The sequence below is a fragment of the Eurosta solidaginis genome, chromosome 1 (genome assembly GCF_040869045.1).
Source record: "Eurosta solidaginis isolate ZX-2024a chromosome 1, ASM4086904v1, whole genome shotgun sequence".
NCBI lineage: Eukaryota > Metazoa > Arthropoda > Insecta > Diptera > Tephritidae > Eurosta > Eurosta solidaginis.
Window position 1 is genome coordinate 347,417,688 of NC_090319.1, and position 21,882 is coordinate 347,439,569.

Consider the following 21,882-nt stretch of genomic DNA (forward strand, 5'->3'; position numbering starts at 1 on the left):
TAAGGAGAAATTTTTCACTGATTTTTGTCCATTTATATAAAGGAAGTGCTTAAAATTTTTTAATTTTTTTTTTATTTATACTCCTGACATCAAGCTTTCAATTTTGGTAGGTAACCGATTTCTTTAAAAAAATTTAATTTTTATATTCCAAATTCATAAAATCTCAACAATGAGTTGTATGAAATATTTATTATATATGTATTCGACGTATCTTTATGATAAATAGTAACGAATGCCATATTTGTATGCAAGCTTCTGATAAAATTTCAAGCTGTTAAAGGGAGGAAGAAACTAAAAAACCATAATAATTTTTACAGAAGAAAATGAATGATACATGCAAAATCATCTGGTATAGTTGTGAGCTTTTAGTTGAAAACCCAAAGATGTGACAAAAAATCTATTACCGCAAAACTCGTATATAGTATAATATAGGCTACAAGTTTATGTAAAAAATACAACATTTTTTTTTTTTTGGAATTAGGTTAGGAAGGGTTGAAGTGCAATGCGCCCTGTTTAGCTAGCTCATATGTTTTTCTTTTGTTTCCATCTATTCACATATGCTCAACGACGCAATATTGGGGTATACTTCTCCCTACACCGATTTTTTCCAAGGATTGCTTAGACTCTCACACAGGCTATGGTTGGGTTTTAGAGCGGGTCGATTTAAAAATCGCTCATTGCTCTGTGAAATCGTATTCTAGGGATCAAAATAAGAAACTTTGCGGAAAGAACCATACCTCTAAAATGAATTCTGATGCCCCCCCCCCCCTTTGGGTCGAACTTTTGGGTAGGGGCAATTTCAATTCTACCTGCTGTGTCTTGTGGTGACTTAAGAAAAACAACACAGGCAATTTTACGATCTGCAATTGTGTCACAGTGATACCTTCATTTTTTAAAACGGTTGAATAAAAACCCACACAAATATGTTTACGACATGCAAATGCATAACAGTGATGCCTTGGTTTTAAAAGGGGGTTGTAAAAACGCAAATTTCTAATAATTTATTTTAATTTCTTTTCTATTACTAAGTTAAATTCATTCTTTCATTTACATATGTTCTGACTAAATAAATTTCTAAAGAGAAAAATAAACTCCAAAAAGAAAAAACATAGGCATTTCAAAGTGGGATTTTTCAAAATTTGCCCCTACGACCCAAAGGGGGACATCATAATTCGTTTTAGAGGTATGGTTCTTTCCGCAAAGTTTCTTATTTTGATGCCTAGAATATGATTTTCACAGAGCAATGGGCGATTTGTTTACCTCCCCACAAATCGACCCGGCCTATTGGGTATGATCTTGATTGCTGTCTGGCTCGGAATGTATAAATTGGAGTGTCTGCAGTTAAAGCTAGTTTACTTTAGTATGTCCACTGCTTTAGTCACGGCTTCAAAAAGTTGTCAAAAAGTTGTCGATTACTAATCGGACCTAGACGTACAAGTGTTTTGTTCATGCATCGAACTTTCCGAGTTTTTGGTACTCAGGCCTTTTTTTAACTAATCAAAAGTAATTTTTAATTGAATAAGTTATATAATTGAAATAATCAAAGTAAATAGGCATTAAACAAATAATTATATTAATTTTGTTATTAAAAATAATTTAACTGGATTTTATAAAATTTATTGAGGAGCTATATTAATCAAGCAATTAAATATAAATAATTAAATAGTTTTTGTGTGAAATTAATTGATTATTAAACATTTAAAAGGAACCACAATACAATGAATTAATAATTATTAAAATTTTAGGTCATTACCTTAGCTTACACCAGTTTCTTATTTAAATATTTATGTTTCATGTACTTTTTATTATTTTCAGATTTTACGTGACATTCGGCAAGGCTTACTACAAATGAGTCGTGAAGGTCGAATAGGTAAGCCAAAATAGTTTTGCTACGATAAGACCTGCGTGTTTATTTATTTAACCAGCTGACTTCTCCATTTCATGCTTCGAAATTCCCACAGGGTATCGAGCTTAACATTTGCTTTGCACTTTTTATTTTTGAAAAATTTTCAATGTGAAATAACATAAACTTAAGTATTGCGCTCTATCCATGCCCATTGAAATTCTAAATTATTTCATATGCTTTCAAGCACCGAAAAGAACCAAGTTTCATGTTTCGCTTTTTTTTTCGAAATCTCGCCAAATGGATTTACCGCGTAAACTTACCAAAAAAGTGACTTTACCCTAAAATACGAAAGCAGCTGTAGGAGCAATTCACATGCCCAAGTAAGCGTAAAATGTCTACATCCGTTTCCGTTTGGGTAGGTATACTTACAAACACAAGCGTTAAAAAGTTTAGGTATATGGCGGGTCTCCAAAGGGTTTAGTACTTGTAAATATGCTCCTGCCCAAAATTCAAGCCATTGTATTTTTTTTGTTTTTTTTTTTTGTATGCAAATACTTATATATTTGTTTATATATAAACAAACAACAGTGCAGTGACACTTTTCGGCTGCCATTTAGCAAAGCAGATATGCACCTTAATGGGTACGTTCTTTCACGTCTACTCCGTTTTCGTATTCTTTTATCGTTGCTTGTTTTCTCAATAGTAGCACACTTGAGTGGCGCAAACTTTTCCATGTAGCTGCACCTGAAATGCTAAGCATCTGTGCACAAATGCATGCATATGTAAAAGTTGTAGCATACTTGGCGGCGCATTTCCTTTAAACAAGTGCAAGGGACAATCGTGACTTTTCGAAACTGCCATGGAGACAATGTTGTACAGTTGAAAATATATACTTTTGTAAAGTTTTTCATTTTCTAATTTCTCTAGCAATATTTCAATTCATTTAAAATGAAATTATTTTCGTTATTTTTGCTCTAACAGCAGACGATACATACATGTACGATGACGCATTACGTGGACCACATTATGCGGTAAGCGGTTTACACCATCAAGGACATTGGTATGATGAACCACCATATGAAAGTGATCCCGACGACTTCTTAATGTCTGGCATTAATTGTGGACCCGCAGCTACAATACAGGTAAGTTAATTTTTAAGGTAAATTGAATTAAGCGGGGATTACCCACATTGCTTTCATATGTCTGAAATGCGTTTGTAACACTTCGCTCATCGTAGGAGTGCGAGTTCGAACCCCACTCCCGTGAGAGAAGGTTTTGAAGAGATTTACAAGGTATAATCGAAACGAAATCCTGATGGCATGATTTTTAAATTTTTCCCAAATTATTAAATAAATACAATTTAGTTTAGATAGGCCGAATGACAGTACACATAGTTGGCTGAAACAGGTTTTGGTTAAAATATCGATTCATTTCAAGACATCTTTCAAAAGTCAGCCATGCACACGTGTAAAAATTTTTAATTTAAATATTTCACCATGTTCCAAATGTGTCGAAATTTCTTACCATACACAAATAGTGTGAATGTGAGGGACTTCGAGGCAAATTGCCACGGCGTCGTACATAATAAGGCCACTAGTTTACACATATTTAGGCATGTTCAGCAAATTTGTTTAAGTCGATAATTTCGTTATATAAAGAAAAAAAAAAAACAACAGTCGATAATTTCGGATTAAACTTTTTAAAATCGCAGGACTTGTTTTGAAAATCGTATCATTTTAGTGGAACAAAAGCTCGAACTAAATTTCCTTGAAGTAAACTGCGCCACATATTTATATTCAGAATGCTTTCCACACACAGTATATTAACTTTGATTGGATAGCGGTTGGTTGTTCAGGTATAAAGGATTCGAGATATATATAGATTTCCATGTATCAAAATCATTAGTATCGAAAAAAAATTTGATTAAGCCATGTCCGTCCGTCCGTATGACCATCCATTAACACGATAACTGTAGAAAATATTGAGATATCTTCACCAAATTCGGTATACTACCTTATCTGAACCCACAATAGATTGGTATTGAAAATGAGAAATCTAAAGATAACCACACCCACTTTTTCGGTATCGAAAATTTAGAAAAATTTAAAAAGTTAGATAATTCAAAAACAAATACCGCTAAGCTAACGAAATTTGGTAGCTGGGTTTGTTTTATGACGCAAAATACAAATTCCAACAAATTTTGGCATCTGGGCGGTGGCACCACCCACATTTAGAAGATGACAATTTGGTAGATTAACAAGCCATAAATCAAAAGCCGTTAACGATATTTCATTGAAATTTCGCAGAGACACTATCCTTGCCAAAATATATAGACCGAGTGAAGATAATCAAAATCGCTCACTTTTTCTAAATATCTCACTTTAACAAAATCTGCAATAGCTTTATGGTATTTAATAACATTTTACTGATATTCTACCTCAGATGTGGTATGGTTGAGCTAAGAACAAAACTTCAACAAATTCCGAAAATGGCCGGACCCGCCTCTTTTAATGCCAAAAGTCGAACAAAAACTCCCAATTGGAACGAAATTTGGCATAAACAATTTTTCATAGCTACAACTGTTTGCTCTGAAAATGAGCGAAATCACTTGAAAGTCTCGAATGAAAACACCACTCTCTTTTTATATAAACATATAAAATTTGCGAGAACACAAAAAAACTGATTATTTAGTAATTAAAACACCTAGATTGTAGAAATTTGATGTGTGAACTGATATTGAGACTCTTGATAAAAATTTGTAAAAAAATTTTAAAATGGGCGTAGCACCGCCCACTTGTGATAAAATCAATTTTACAAATATTATTAATCATAAATCAAAAATCATCAAACCTATCAAAAAAACTCAGCACAGAGCTTGCCTTTACTATAATGAATGCTTCCAAGCAAAACTGACAAAATCGGTTAAAGACCACACCCATTCTTATGTATAACAAGTAAGTGTGTCTAAGTTCGGGTGTAACCGAACACTATATACTCAGCGTGAGCTGCAATTGCACATTTCATTTCAGATAAATTACTATTCTACATAACACGTGGCACCGCCCATTTAAAAAAATGTCTCCCCATTTCCTCTTACAATAAAACTTAATAAGTGAAATATCATTGATTGAAAACTATGTTTTGCTAAGTTATAGGTTATTATTCTAGTCTACGATCCTTTTAAACCTTTTAAACTTGTTTTGTATCTAAGTGGCCGTAGTCTTTGACTGATCCCGTCCATTTTTACTAGATATATTTTCTACTATATGGAAAATTTGTGTACCCAATTTTTTTAAGATCCGTTAATTTTTCTTCGAGTTATGGCTCCCGAAACATAGAAAATTGCTTAGTCGCAAAAGGGGCGGTGCAACGCCCATTCTTTAAAGTTAGAAGTTTTTCCTATTGATTGTTATAAATCCACTTGGGAAATGAAATACCATTGATATAAAGATCTTTTTTGCAAAGATAAAGCTTATTTTATTCGTCCACGACCCTTTTAAAAATCTTTTATATAAAAGCGGGCGTGGGCCTTAACCGATTTCGTAAATTTTTCTTCAAAACACTCCGTATAGTAAAGGCAACCTCTCTGCCGAATTTTGTTACGATAGGTTTAACGAATTTTGATTTATGATTAATAATATTTGTAAAATTCATTTTATCACAAGTGGGCGGTGCCACGCCCATTTAAAATTTTTTTTTTTTTTAATTTATATCAAGAGTTTCAATATCAGTCCACACGTCAAGTTGCAACATTCTAGGTTTACTAAATAATCAGGTTTTTTGTGTTTTCCAAAATGTTAATAAATATATAAAAAGTGGGTAATCATCCGAGTTCGCTCATTTTCAATACCAATCTATTCTGGGTCCAGATAAGCTCGTGTACCAAATTTGGTGAAGATATCTCTATATTTAGTCAAGTTATCTTGTTAACGGACAGACGGACGGACGGACGGATATGGCTCAATCAAATTTTTTTTCGATACTGATGATTTTGATACATGGAAGTCTATATCTATCTCGATTCCTTTATACCTGTACAACCAACCGTTATCCAATCAAATTCAATATACTCTGAGTGCAAAGCACGTTGAGTATAAAAAGAAAGGCTAAAATGTGTGTTAGTTGGTAGCCGGTATTTGGTTGCGATCGACGCACAGGGTCTCGAGATATAGGCCAAAACGTTGACCCGGGTACCCCTAGAATGTGTTGATAGAATGTGGATATCAAATGAAAGCTGTTGATGATTGCTTTAGTATAGGGTAATTTCCATACACCTGGGTGACTAGCGTCTCGAGATATAGGCCAAAACGTGGACCCGGATACCCCTAGAATGTGTGTGTATTATGGATATCAAATGAAAGCTGTTGCTGAGAGCTGTAAAGTAATTTTCATTGTGATGTTCCATTTAGTCGCATCAACCTGGAAAAACTGATAAATATGCATGCGAAGCCTAAATAAAGACATGAATTAATAATACCCACATACCTATTTACATACCTCCTATTTGATTTGGCTGAAATTTGGTATATACGTTTGCCTATATTAGTATTTACGATCCTTTTTTCAGGAAAGTAGACCAGAGACGAACTGGGACTGGTATTAGGACTGGGGCTGAGAATCGGAGTGGGACTGGGACTGGGACTCAGAAAGGGGATCGGAACAAAATACATACCTCCCTCTGGGAGTGGTAATAAGGGATAAAGAAGAATGAGATGAACTTGAGAGAAGAGAAAAGAGAGAAGGAAACTGAGATTGAGAAAGAGATAGAATGAGACGAAGGTAGAGATAAATGAAGCGAAAAAGACGGAGGGAGGAGTGAACAAAAGGATTAGGAAAATAGTGAAGATGGGTGAGGGTAGAGTTAGACGGAAAAAGCTTATTAAAATGTATGCAGGTAGACCAAATATAGGGCAGAGCAACGTCTGCCGGGTCTGTTAGTTTTATATGAAAGATCTTTATATCAATTATATTGCTTTTCCCAAGTGGAACTATAACAATAAATAGGAAAAATTCAAATTTTGAAAATGGGCGTGGCGCCGCCTCTTTTATGGCTAAGGAATTTTCTATGTTTTGGGAGCCATAACTCGAAGACAAATTACCAGATCGTGATAAGATCGAGTACACATATTTTCCTTATAGCAGGAAATATTTCTAGAAAAAATGGACGTAATCGGTTAAAGACCACGGCTACTTTTATATAAAAGAAGTTAAAAAGGGTCGTAGACTAGAATTATAAGCTATATCTTAGCCAAAAATAGTATTGTGTTAATGATATTTCACTCACCAAGTTTTATTGTAAGAGGAAATTGGGAGACATTTGTTTTTAAATGTGCGGTGCCACTTGTTATGTAGAAAAGTAATTTATTTGAAATGAGCTGTACAATTGAAGCTCACCTTGAGTATATAACGATCAGTTACACTCGAACTTAGACACCCTTACTAGTTATAGCATATTTACGGATAGTTTTTTGTCTTAATAAACCCATGTGCATATATTTTGCCCCGTACCCGTAGATCAACGACTTAACCACTTCCACTACGAACATTTTTACTCTTACAAATTATCGAAACCTTCAATTTTGGTGACAACTATACTAAAACATCAATTTTAAGAAATCGCACCGAGTTGTCATTAATAAATCCTAGTTTAGTTTCGAAAGACTTGTCGAAGCCCTGCCTGAAATCTGACAGTATTACTCAGCGGCATGTGGTATTGCTTTATTTTATAATTGCACTTGGTTGTTTAATTTGAGAAGCTATCATCAAAATTTCATAAAACTCCAGTCGAAAACATCATTAAATCGCGATACTTACTTCAGTTACATGGTTACCCGGAAATCGTTCTTATATTTCAAAAACAATTTTTTGTTTTTACTCAAGTTGCACACAATCGACATTCACTTCAGCTCATCAACAGTCAATTCTCTGTTCGCTAACTTGAAACTTAAGTGGAATGCACCCTTGCGTGCGGTTTTAGTTCAAGTTCATTGAAATTGCGTCACGCTTCACTTCGTTGTTGACTTCGTTCTGTCGTATCCTTTTTCAAAGTTGGCCTTTTTCACAGTTACCACTCATTGTGTGTACAATTTTCCATTTCCATTTTATTTAATTTTTCCTTATTTTCTCTTTTATTTATGTTTTAACTGTCTGCATGTCTTTGCTTCAGCAGCATCGCAATTTTCTTCGATCTTATTTGCAATCGTTTTATTAAATTACACGCTGAATATATTTCACTTTGATATTGGGTTTATACTTGGTGGCACAAGTTTTCTTTGCCATCGGTCTCACTCCGATGTCCGTTTGTCTTTTATTGCTTTTAATGTTTTTTTTTTAAGAGAATCGCAAAATGCTCATTGACATCGCGGAAATGCATAATTCTAGTGAAAATGCTCCACCACAAATGTTAACCACAAAAAAAAAACTCCTTTCACAAATGTATTTACTTTTCTAGCGTTTTATGCTAAGAGCATTACGAAGACGCTGCCCTTAACAAATTCGGCTTTTCATAAGTAGTGATTCAACTAACATTATTCTTCGCCCCCTCGTCTACTGTTTGGCTCTGGATCTGTTTGGTTTTTTTATTTGTTTATATTGGCGCCTGTGCCTTTGGCGTTATCGGAAACCGCGCTTTTGCCCTTCCTTTGACTCGGCTGCTCTTCCACTAGCACTAGAAGGAATACACTTCTTCTGATGCATGAGTCATTGTGCTTTTTTTATTCGCATATTAAAGTATAGATTTGTTTTTCTTTTGATTTATGATTTTTGTGGCTTTTCTCAAGTGGTTTTTGAATTCAAATCAAATTCTTGAATTTCCATACAGTTTGCTTAGATGTCAAATATTGTTACATTCGCAATTGGTGTACAGACGCACAATTGTGCAGCCAAACGCAAGGGATGGACCAGCGATTCAACAATAAGGCATAAAGAAATGGAAGTATTTGCTATTTTTGGTGGGAATAAATGAATTATCATAGAATCCATTTGAATCAGTAGTAAATAAGAGCTAAACGCAAAGCTCGTAAAAATCTATGGAAAATTTAGTTAATTCGTAACCACAAATTTACCACAAATTCATTGTTTCTACTTTATCTTAAGTTGCTTTTTGTTATTCTAGAAATTTTAGTTTAAAGTAATGGGAATCTTGCGTATTTCATTTTTACGGGTGGGAATGGAAAATGTCTGTCGCCGCCTCAGAGCAACTGTGTTTCCGTGAATTAAACACAACCTATAAACCTTTTTGGAATCATCGCCCACACCGGTACAATTCCATATTTCAGGATCACAACCCGAATTTCTCTGCATTTGACGTTTTTCATCTTCTGATCATTTTTGAATAATTTCGGACTATTTCGGGATTGTTTTTGGGATGACTTGAAGTTTATTTTGGAAACGTTGCTGAATCTATTCGGAAACATTGTAGAAATTTCTCTGCATTTAACCTTTTTTTGGGAACATTTGAAGATAAATTCGAACTATTTCGGGACTTTTTTTTTAACCCATTTCATTGTTTTAGGTCATCATATCGGATTGTTTTGTGAATCGATTAAAAACTCTTCGATCATTTTGAGACTATCTCTAGTTTATTATGGCATTGTATTCAATATAATTTTGGGTCTATTTCGATATAAATTCAGGACACTCCCGCCTCAAAAAAATTTGCCTAGTAGATACTTCTCGAGTATTCCTTATTTTTAAGTCAAGTAGTTAGGCTTTTCTGATGTGATTTAGTCACAAAGGCATCCCGACTTCGAACATCCCGAGATCAAAACATCCAAAAATTCACATTTATGATATTTGTATGATTAAGGGTTCATATATATTTTATCTAAGTTGGTTTCTATGTCCAGACATTTCTCTTTGTGACTGAAGATTGGCTTAACGAATTTCAAGAATGAAATTTGGGATGCAGGTAGCGAATAGTCGGGAAGGATAAACTGTCTATTATTTAGGAAAAGTGACATTCTACACCCCCATAAAATAGTTTCTTTCATATTTTTTTACCGTTATGAATAGATTTGAATACTGTGGAAGTACCTAGAACAGTATCTTTAATTTGTTATAACTCTTCGTGGATTTATTCCAGAACAATAATATTTGGTATCTGAAACATATAGATGAACTTTTCTATTTTTCGTCTTCTGTTTTTAAAATCTTTCATATCTCTAAGCCAGATTGACCTATTTGAAAGATATTTGATTTTTGGGCCATATAAACCACAACTCAATATATTAAGAGAAAAGGACAGTGGTACTCCCCTAAACCACGGAATGCTTACTGGAACTGTTTTCCTAAATCGGTATAACTTTGAATTTGAATTACCCAGACATCCAAACATCCCCTGCATTTATTATATTTTTATGCATTGAACATAGAATAAATCGGGACTATGTATTTGGGCCAGTTCGTTACTTTGTTATAAACCATTTCGGAACCGTTTCAAGATTACTTAAGGAATGTTTTGGGATTGTGAGCTCGAAGGTTCTCGGAATGACTTCCCGCTTATTTAGGGACCATTAGGGATTGTTTCGGAGTTATTTAAGAATTTTTTTCGGGATTTTTTAGTACTATTTTGGGACCGTTTGTGTTCGAAATCTTCTCGATAATGTTTCAGAGCAGTTTCTGTATTCGTAATGATATCGCCGAAACCATTCCATCACTATTTTGGGACTATCTCTATATAGTTTTAACATTGTCCTCGAGAGTTTTTGAGGGCTATTTTGAACCGTTTCGGGAATATTTTCAAAGTAATTTCGAGGCTGTTCGAGAACCATATCGGAGCGACCGCTGCGAAATATTTTTTAACTATTGTCGGACCATTTCGATATTATTTTCGGAACTATTTTGATACCATTTGAAGCTCACTTCATAAAAAAAGTATTTCAAAGAAGCATAGGATCTATACTTTTTAAGAAATTCAGTATACACTTCCTTCTATGAATTATTGTGGGTATATCTTTGGACTTTTTCGTTTGTGTGCGCAATAATGTCAAGATCTTTTTGGGGCTGTTTCAAAATTATTTTCTGTACTGTCTTTGAATTGTATTCAGGATTGAAGTGGGGTGTATCGTAATAATTTTCTTCATGAGGACTGACATAAGGTTCCTTTCCTCTTGTGTATTACTATAAGAATTTCCGCTTACGTTTGTTTTATAGTAATCTTAAAAACGTTTAAATAAGCCTTCGTGTGTGTGGGTAAGGCGCGCGGGTATGGCTAAGTTAGTCTTACATGCTTTTTATCATCTTTTTCTAACTTACTTCGAAACAAAAACCAGGCCTAACTGCAGTGTTCATTACGATACTTTGTTTGATAACTGTCATACACAATAAGGTTTTGTAACTCCACATGACCGCATTTTCGTCGCTGTCTTCGAGAAAAAGGTTTACAGATAGAAACAACATCCTTCCCCACTTATTACAAGTATAATTTTGATTTAGCCGGTGACCTTTTTTCGAACCACCTCATACTCAAAATTTAGATACGTGGTAAACGCATTTGGCGTGATCCTATAAGTGTTTTGACATAAAAAGGTGTCTAAAAAACAGTAGTTTCGTGGTTAGCACAGCACTAAAACAATATGCTACGTAAATATTCGTATACATGCGTATATGGATTTTTTTTTTTTTTTACTTTATAAACTTTGTTAATTTGTTATGTGACTCGCAACTTTTCTCTAACAGACCGCAGCTACTATTGTGGTCGTATTTATATTCATCCTTAATACCTACTCTGCAAATTTCCTTACGAATAATTTAACAAAGCGGTAATGCATTTTTGTGGTTTTTATTTCAAATTCACAGGGTGGCCGCGTACGTTTTACTTCCAATCGTGAAAGTGTTGGCGTAATTTCATTAAGATCCGCCGGAGATATTTCACTTCCACAACGAGGACCACCAAGGCGTGGGCTTATCGTGCCACAGCAGCCACCAAATCCACCGACAATAATACCATTAACGCATGCCAGGTAAGTTTATACACATACATATATAAATATATACTCACAAAGAGTTTTTGTACATACAAAATTAAAGTGGAAATATATAAAAGCTAAAAATCTGAAATGATTTAACGCTGGCTTGTCCGATTTTTTCCAAGTTTTTTTACGAAACGCCCTTTTTTTGTTTGGATTAGATTAACAATGATTGTATGTATCTAATCAGCGATACAGTCTCATATTGCTTTATGAAATATTATTATTATTATTACATATTGGAAAAGTAGTGACGATTCACTGCTTTACACTGGAGAGGAACACTAGTGTTGCCACTTTCGGCTCATCTTAATATATAAAAAACACGTTTCACACAATTGAGGCCAATGGACTCCTAAACTACTGAACCGATTTTGAATTTCTTTTGCACCCCGTGCGTAGTTTGATCTAACTTGAAATATAGGATAGCTCTCTAGGGTCTCGAGATATAGGCCAAAACGTGAACCCGGGTACCCCTAGAGTGTGCGTATATAATATGGATATCAAATGAAAGCTGTTGATGAGTGATTTAGTAGAGGGCAATCTTCATACCCCTGGGTGACTAGGGTCTCGAGATATAGGCCAAAACGTGGACCCGGGCACCCCTAGAATGTGTTTATACAATATGGATATCAAATGAAAGCTGTTGATGAGTGATTTAGTAGAGGGCAATCTTCATACCCCTGGGTGACTAGGGTCTCGAGATATAGGCCAAAACGTGGACCCGGGCACCCCCAGGATGTGTTTATACAACATAGCTATCAAATGAAAGCTGTTGATGAGTGATTTAGTAGAGGGTAATTTTCATACACCTGGGTGACTAGGGTCTCGAGATATAGGCCAAAACGTGGACCCGGGCACCCCTAGAATGTGTTTATACAATATGGATATCAAATGAAAGCTGTGGATGAGTGCTTTAGCATAGGTTAATTTTCATACCTATTGGTGACTAGGGTCTCGAATATAGGCCAAAACGTGGACCCGGGCACCCCCAGGATGTGTTTATACAACATAGCTATCAAATGAAAGCTGTTGATGAGTGATTTAGTAGAGGGCAATCTTCATACCCCTGGGTGACTAGGGTCTCGAGATATAGGCCAAAACGTGGACCCGGGCACCCCTAGAATGTGTTTATACAATATGGATATCAAATGAAAGCTGTTGATGAGTGCTTTAGTAGAGGGTAATTTTCATACACCTGGGTGACTAGGGTCTCGAGATATAGGCCAAAATGTCGACACGGGTACCCCTAGAGTGTGTTTATAGAATATAGATATCAAACGAAAGTTGTTGATGAGTGCGTTAGTAGAGGGTAATTTTCATACCCCTGGGTGACTAGGGTCTCGAGATATAGGCCAAAACGTGGACCCGGGAACCCCTAGAGTGTGTTTATAGAATATGGATATCAAATTAAAGCGGTTGATGAGTGCTTTAGTAGAGGGTAATTTTCATACCTCTGGGTGACTAGGGTCTCGAGATATAGGCCAAAACGTGGACCCGGGAACCCCTAGAATGTATTTATACAATATGTATATCAAATGAAAGCTGCTGATGAGCTTTAGTAGAGGGTAATTTTCATACCCCTGGGTGACTAGGGTCTGGGGATATAGGCCAAAACGTGGACTTGGATACCCCTAGAATGTGTGTATAGAGTATGGATATCAAATGAAAGCTGTTGATGAGTGCTTTAGTAGAGGGTAATTTTCATACCCCTGGGTGATTAGGGTCTCGAGATATAGGCCAAAACGTGGACCCGGGCACCCCTAGAATCTGTTTATACAATATGTATATCAAATGAAAGCTGTTGATGAGTGTTTTAGTACAGGGTAGTTTTCAAACCTATTGGTGACTAGGGTCTCGAGATATAGGCCAAAACGTGGACCCGGGTACCCCAAAGTGTGTTTATAGAATATGGATATCAAATGAAAGCTGTTGATGAGTGCTTTAGAAGAGGGTAATTTTCATACCCCTGGGTGACTAGGGTCTCGAGCTATAGGCCAAAACGTGGACCCGGGTACCCCTAGGATGTGTTTGTAGAATATGGATATCAAATGAAAGCTGTTGATGAGTGCTTTAGTACAGAGTAATATATTATCCAGAGACGGACTGGGACTGGGATTAGGACTAGGACTGGGACTGAGACTCGGAATGGGACTGGGACTTGGAATGGAATAAAATAAATACCACCTTCTGAGACAGGCAATAAGGGATGCAGAAGAATGAGAAGAAATTGAGAGAATAGAAAAGAGAAAAGAGAGAAGGAGATTGAGAAAGAGATAGAATGAGACGAAGATGGAGATAGATGAAGCGAAAAAGACGGAGGGAGGAGTGAATAAAAGAATTAGGGAAAGTGAAGAGGGGGGAGGGCAGAGTCAGACGGAAAAAGCTTATTAAAATGTATGCAGATTGGCCTAATTTAGGGCAGGACAACGTCTGCCGGGTCTTCTAGTTATACAATATTATTTTATATTGGTATTAGGCAAAAATTACAAAATATGAGCCTATATCGCTAAATAAATAATATAAACTATATTGATATAATAGTGAACAGCGGAAGCATTGCAAATAATGCACAGCTAAAAATCCAATTTTATTTATCAGTTCTGTTGAACGCGTCTGAAAATATTCCAATTTTGAATAAAAAATATTTAGAGCCGTTTTTTCGACTGCCTGTTAATGTGGGGACTACGCATCTCGCAGATAAATTTATCTACATGATAAATTCGATTTCATTTTCTCAATGCCCTGTTGAACACTCATTTATTAAATTATAGAGCAAGTATGGCAGTATTGCGAATGGATTTAAAAGATATGGCAGAATCAGTTGTTAATTAAAGAAATAGTTTGCTCAAAATGTGTGTGAATTTTGTGCCAAAAAGGTAATAGGAAGTAAAAAGAAGCTAATAACAGAGATTTCTTGAAAAGTTAGTGGAGATATTTAAAAACTATTGATATTAGAGAAAATGGCAAAGCTTATAATCAGCGGTGTTTACTAGGACATGTTTCTCAACTTCACCTCTTCTTCAGCCAGCTTCTCGGGAGCTGAGTATTGAACTCGAAATGTCAACATTTATACTTTATACTGTTGTAAAGGCAGATGCTTTTAACCACTCAGCCATATGATTGCCCCACTGCTCGCTTTGCAATTGGTCTCTAAGTATTGCCTTTTTGTTGATATTCCTTTACTCACCATTCTGGTACATACTAATTCTATATGCTTTTTAGTCATTATTGTGTGGAATATTTTTAGGCGCGCTTAAAAGCTTAAGATGCATTTTACCAGGCAGTCAAGAAAACGGCCTTTTGTATACATACATATTAGGGCGGGTCGATTTAAAAATCGCTCATTGTTCTGTGAAAATCGTATTCTAGGGATCAAAATAAGAAATTTTGCCGAAGGAACCATACCTCTAAATCGAATTCTGATGTCACCCCCCCCCCCCCCCCCCCCCCTTTGGCTCGAACTTTTGGGTAGGGGAAATTTCAATTCTACCTGCTGTGTCTTGTGGTGGCTTAAAAAAAACAACACAAGCAATTTTACGATCTGCAATTGTGTCACAGTGATACCTTCATTTTTTAAAACGGTTGAATAAAAAAACCCACCCAACTATGTTTACGACATGCAAATGCATCACAGTGATGCCTTGGTTTTAAAAGGGGGTTGTAGAAATGCTAATTTCTAATAATTTTTTTTAATTTCTTTTCTATTACTAAGTTAAATTCATTTTTTTCATTTACATATGTTCTGACTAAATAAATTTCTAAAGAGAAAAATAAACTCCAAAAAGAAAAAACATAGGCATTTCAAAGTGGGATTTTTCAAAATTTGCCCCTACGACCCAAAGGGGGGAGACATCAGAATTCATTTTAGAGGTATGGTTCCTTCGGCAAATTTTCTTATTTTGATGCCTAGAATAAGATTTTCACAGAGCAATGGGCGATTTTTTTGCCTCCCCACAAATCGACCCTGCCTAACACATATGTACCTCATTATGTATTTAAGGAGAATCAACAAACCTGCGATATTTAGAGACCAGTAGCGATAACGTTACAGAAACAACAACAAGTTCAGAAAAGTTTAGGCTCATTAGGCTCGGCCTATGTTAATGGTTTTGTAGTATGGGAATGTCTCGTTAAATATACCAACTTAGTAAATAACGGACAGCCTTATATTAAAATACTGTTTTTTTTTTTTGTAGTTTATATGTACATTTTGTGAAGTATTTGAAAAGGGTATTTTCACATAGATTTTTAGACATACATTTATAGGTATATATAAGTCACTGTTAAAACAATTTCAACTGCTTTAGTTCAACACATTAATAATAATTAATTGCACACATATGTATGTAACATAAATTGGTAAGAATGTTTGAAGTAGTAACATCACCGACATAGCTAGTCTATGTAGGAAATGCATCTATATGAACTTCGCTTAGTTCCGCTCGTCATCTTAAGATGTAGCAGCAAAGAAGATTTTCCCCCACAACTGGAAAACAATAAGCGCGATATCCTCCGAAGAAATTTTATGCCGAGCTGTGATATATAATTCCAGATCCTTCATAGAATACTAAACAACTTATTAAAAGATACGATTGGGGTAGTCAGGCGGTCGATTTCCGTGCACTCCGATCAGCGTTGTCATTCAGGTTTTCACTGCGCTTCACTAAAACTAGATATATTTGAACAGCAGTCAGCTAAGTATTGTGTAAAAATATTGTCTGCAGAAATAGGAACTTTGAATTATTTTACCTATTTTTATGAATAAGCAAATAGTTGGCTAAAATATCCTAACTTTGCTTCAATTTATGAAATTAATATATCATTCACTTAAAATTTTTTCCGCGGCCTGTTTTTGACCTGGTTATTGCTTCTCTGACTTCATCGGGTAGGGGAATTTAATTCCATAATTATCGATTGCGCAGTAGGATTTATCAGAAGTACATCACTGTTACCATTTAGGAGAGAAGTGGTTCCAACAAAATCTAAGTACTCTCTGGATTACAGAAGTTTGCCTCGGCCTTAAAACCTTTCATCTGTCCCCAAATTTTTTGGTAAAATTTGCGGATGTTATTCCTGGACGCTAACAGCTCAAGCTCCTCGCACTCACGCTTTTTTTCCTCTAATTTTTTCTTCCTGTAAAGACATCTCGCTTCCCTTTTCAACTCGCGGTATCGTTTAAACACTCTTCTTGTTCTGCTCGCCTTTAACGTAGTCGTGTAGGCAGCGCCTTTTCTTTCGGTTGTAATGCGTCATTCTACATCTTTCCAGCTGTTTTTTTGTGTTCGCCGGTAACCAATCTTTTCCTTTGCGGCGGTACAAATCGTTTTGGAGATATGCTTCTACTGCGTTTGTATTTCTTATACTCTCAAAGGACAGGTGTGCGATTCGGGTTGCGAAATTCGTGGCAGTTTGTTGTGATTTCAGGCTTTCATCGCCTAACTTTCCTTATGTTATTTGTTCTTTGTTTATTTTAGAGCAAAAGCGAGCACGTATTCTGATCGTGCGCACATCGAAAACACTGGAGGTGTGCCGTCCGCCTATCACAAAGTGGTGCATCTGATTGCATGTATTTCGATCGGGGACAGCTATGTGGCAGTACATTGGTTAGACGTTTCATTGCATAAGCTGAACGTTCCTACCGTGGGGTAAAAATACCTTCTTTGAACACCCTGGCGTTTAAGTTGATAAGCATGACTTTTATATCATGGCTGGGACAGCGCTCCTATGTGCATATAAGTGTTTATAGAAAGGATCTTTCACCTCATCGTCTTTCTCCTCTGTCTGTGCATGGGCGCACATGAGTTGTATATTTAAAAATGTTGCTTTTATTTGGATAGCTGCGAAACATTCGTCTTCAGACGTGAACGTTAGTACTTGGCGTAAAAATCTCTTTTCCGCCACGAGTCCGACGCTTTGCATAGCTACTCCAGTTATTATAGCAATTTTCGATTTTCTGACTGCCTTGCTTCTGCTTCGTTCATCGCATTTCTTGGATGGCGGTGATGTCGGATTCTGGCTTCACGAGGACATCGACCAGTCGGCATCTACACCAATCGAAAGGACCATTCCAAGAGCATTCTATCAGGTCATAGTTCTTTTAACGTTTGCAGGGATCGGCATCTGTAAAGGGTTGTTTCATACAAAAATAAGAAATTCTTAGTCGATAAATTAAAATTTTATTCAATTTGGGTAAAGTTTTTTTGTAAATATTCTCATTTTAGGTAAATGGTCTTTCTGATTTTTTCTTTCAGAAATATATGAACGTGTTTGTATGCGGTGCCTTTACTAAAAAGCTCCTCCCTCAACACTCTAAAAAGGCAACCATTGCCAATTGTTAAGAGTTATTTTTATTGTCACATTTTAGTAGCCACTTTTACATTTATTACTGTGGGCACCCACATACAAAAAATAACAGAAATGTGAAAATATATTTCCACATAAAACACAAAACATTTGGTGACTTTTGTTTATTACCAAAGTTGTATAATTTTTCATTGTGTTTAGTGTTTGCTCAGCGGAAAATGGAATTTTTAAATTACGATTTTTACAAGGTCAATTTAAGCAAATCACATTCACGCGTATTAACAATAAAAAGTACGATTTTACCTTATATTTATTGTGCAATATTTATACATACATTCATTACTATTTGAAATTGGCAGTTAAATTGACTCCTTAAAACAATAAAAGTGTGATTTCGTAAATATTTTCTGAAAGGTAGTTTATTTAAGGTTAATAGATCGATTTAGTTATATTTATGCATAAAAAATAGTAAACAGAAATACATTTTTAAATTATATGGTACAAAAAAGCTAGAACTGAACTCATAAAATGGACTTCCAATGGATCATTTTCGCTGAATGTACTGCAAGTATGAGTAAATATTTATATTAAGAAAAGGAGGTGACAAAGGCATTTGGAAAATTTGTAAAAAAGTTAGAAGAGTTTGGCGTCGTAGAAAATATTATTCCCCGTACAAAGTCAAACATTTTATTCTTATACTTGAACCCTCCCAAATAGTTTTTTCAACATTTTGTTTTTTTTTTTTTTTGCCGAAAATGGGAAATGGCGAGTAAGATTTTAGCAACATGTTGCATCAACGTGTATAAACTTTCTAATGTTTCTCGTGTTCTTTATGTTGACTGCCTGGCAAATAAGTATAAGGTAAAAATCTAAAATAACAAGTAATAATGTATAAGTTCGATCGAAAACGAATACTAGCTGTGTTTTTTTTCATATGTATATACGTTTACGCTTAAACTTTATATGGACTGCTAAGCGACAAACTTTAAATACACCTCTGAAATTGCTACGCATAAAATTAGTACTACTAAATTTCAATACTCATTATACTCAGATGTAACTGAAATATGTGTATATGTTTCACCCTCTGCACTAATTCTATGTATTCTATGCGCGTCCACTATTTATCACAAATGATTCGGCTGTATGTTATCCACAGAAATACAACAGAGGGTTGTGTCTCCGCTTTTCGGCAGACCCTGTGCTGTAGCTAGTTGTTTAACCACTGCCGCTAGATGGGTCTCCTAAGAACTATCTAAGCGAGGATAGGCGTTTTTTTCTCGCGCGAACGAAACATATACGCGTTTAAAAAAAACACGGCTACTATATACCGTGAACGCTCATTTATATGCACATATATATACAGCTGCGGTCAAAATCTTAGTACTGCTTATGGCTTATTCCATTAAAGTGGCCAAGTTTTTTTTATCGCAACAATTTTTCGGTATGCACTGTAAAATCCTTTAGACTTGAAAGTCGGCTTCAAAACCTGAAATCATTTTGTGGGATTAACCAGTTAGTTTTGTTAAACTTTAAGATGCAAAGGCTTTTAAGTCAGTCAAAATCTTAGTACTGCGTGAAAAAGCGTTCAAAAATTATTATTATCGCGACTACTATTGCGAAAAATTTAAAAGGAACGATAGAGTTAGTGTATTTAATTGATGTTCTATTGTTAATGACCAAATTTTAATTATTCGATATTCAGTTATGTCGAAAAAGAAAAATTGCTCACCTGAGCAGCGCGCCCCCATTAAAAAATTGATTGCTGAGGGCAAAACTTGTGTGTAAGTGCAAAATATCATTTGTTGCTTACTAACAATGGTACGTAATGCCCTCAAGTGCCAAAAAAGATTTCCTAAAAGTGTCTTCCAACATTGAGAGTGTTCTTCGGCATTTGCGAGAACACGACCTAGGTGATAAGTAATGATGTGGACTAAAACTCATGTACTAAAGATACTTCTATTTGCCAAAGTGTATTTGAATAAGCCTTCGACCAAATGGCGCAACATTCCAATTTTGGGCGAAACGAAGATTGTCAAGATAGCTGAATGTCAAGTAAATGAAAAAATATAGGACAATACCCATTAGGGCGGGTCGATTTAAAAATCGCTCATTGCTCTGTGAAAATCGTATTCTAGGGATCAAAATAAGAAACTTTGCTGAAGGAACCATACCTCTAAAACGAATTCTGATGTCCCCCCCCCCCCCCCCCCCTTTGGGTCGAACTTTTGGGTAGGGGCAATTTCAATTCTACCTGCTGTGTCTTGTGGTGGCTTAAAAAAACAACACAAGCAATTTTACGATCTGGAATTGTGTCACAGTGATACCTTCATTTTTTAAAACGGTTGAATAAAAAAACCCACCCAACTATGTTTACGACATGCAAATGCATCACAGTGATGCCTTGGTTTTAAAAGGGGGTTGTAAAAACGCTAATTTCTAATAATTTTTTTTTAATTTCTTTTCTATTACTAAGTTAAATTCATTTTTTCATTTACATATGTTCTGACTAAATAAATTTCTAAAGAGAAAAATAAACTCCAAAAAAAACATAGGCATTTCAAAGTGGGATTTTTTAAAATTTGCCCATACGACACAAGGGGGGGGGGGGGGGGACATCAGAATTAGTTTTAGAGGTATGGTTCCTTCGGCAAAGTTTCTTATTTTGATCCCTAGAATATGATTTTCACAGAGCAATGGGCGATTTTTTTGCCTCCCCACAAATTGACCCGGCCTTATACCCGTGCTTCTTCTTCCTTAAATCAGCCCGACCTTCTCGGTAACGATTTGATATTACCTCGTCAATTCTTTTAAGTCAGCGTATTTTAGTCGCCTCTTACGGCAGGCATGTCCATCACAGGAACATTCTAAGCCCCCCTTAACCCGCTGGGCATATCCATGCTTCGTATAATATTTAAGCGTACACCATTTAGGTGCTGTAAAAACATAATACAAGAAATTTCAGATTTATAAATCAGAATGTTAAAGGATTTCATGAAAGGATTTATAAGTTAAATAAACGTGGATTGAATAAATATGGGATTTGAGGTTTAATAGACGCCATTCAAATTCATTAGGTGGTTAATGTAAGCGCCTAAACACAAACGATTTCACTCAACTTGAAATTTGCAGATTAACTCTAAAGACTACTTTACAAACGAATCCAAAAATATTCTGCTCTTCTTAACATTTCTCAGCCATCGTTGTTTTGTTTAGATATGTAAGTACGCATTCTGATGTGTGGCTGAGTACGTGCAAGGTGAGGCATAAAAGGATTGAAATGAAAATTCATGAAGATTTTGCTGGACGGTCAAGGTGAATAGTTGTTCGGGTTTCATGGCTAGCAATCTTAGACTTCACTTGAAATAAGAAGATAAGTGTGAATGGAGGATTACTATTGATTAAAATGATTTGGAAAAAAGTAAAAAAGAATTTCCACTTGGTAAAACCAATACTTGCTGGCATATCAAATGACTGAGTAGCTTAAGAGGGGAAGCATATCAAAATAGCAATAATAACCCAAATCAACTGTCGACAAAGCACTCGAAGTCATCAATTTCATATTGTTACGCACCAAAGGCATACACACATTGTGACTGTCGGAAATTTACTCAGCCATAGGAAATATGCTTAGTGAGATAAGAACGTTCGAAATGAAATAAAAAAGTAAAGAAAGGCTTTAATGAACCCATTAAATACCCACATGCGGTATCAGCTCATACATACATAGCGATGTTTGAGGGAGTTGTGATATAATATTTA

The 21,882-nt window shown here is 35.5% G+C and overlaps 1 protein-coding gene across 3 annotated transcripts in view; it reads left to right on the forward strand.

Annotated features, from left to right (window-relative positions):
- The window catches only part of LOC137238023 (uncharacterized), a 101,853-nt gene that overhangs the window by 45,776 nt on the left and 34,195 nt on the right, over nt 1-21,882 (forward strand). For 2 of the 3 annotated variants that reach the window (XM_067762535.1, XM_067762536.1), the window contains exons 7-9: nt 1,816-1,870; nt 2,828-2,988; nt 11,645-11,808. In XM_067762535.1, coding sequence (XP_067618636.1) covers nt 1,816-1,870; nt 2,828-2,988; nt 11,645-11,808 — 380 coding nt within the window. The remainder of the gene's footprint in view (nt 1-1,815; nt 1,871-2,827; nt 2,989-11,644; nt 11,809-21,882) is intronic. The other variant, XM_067762537.1, reaches the window with a different exon arrangement.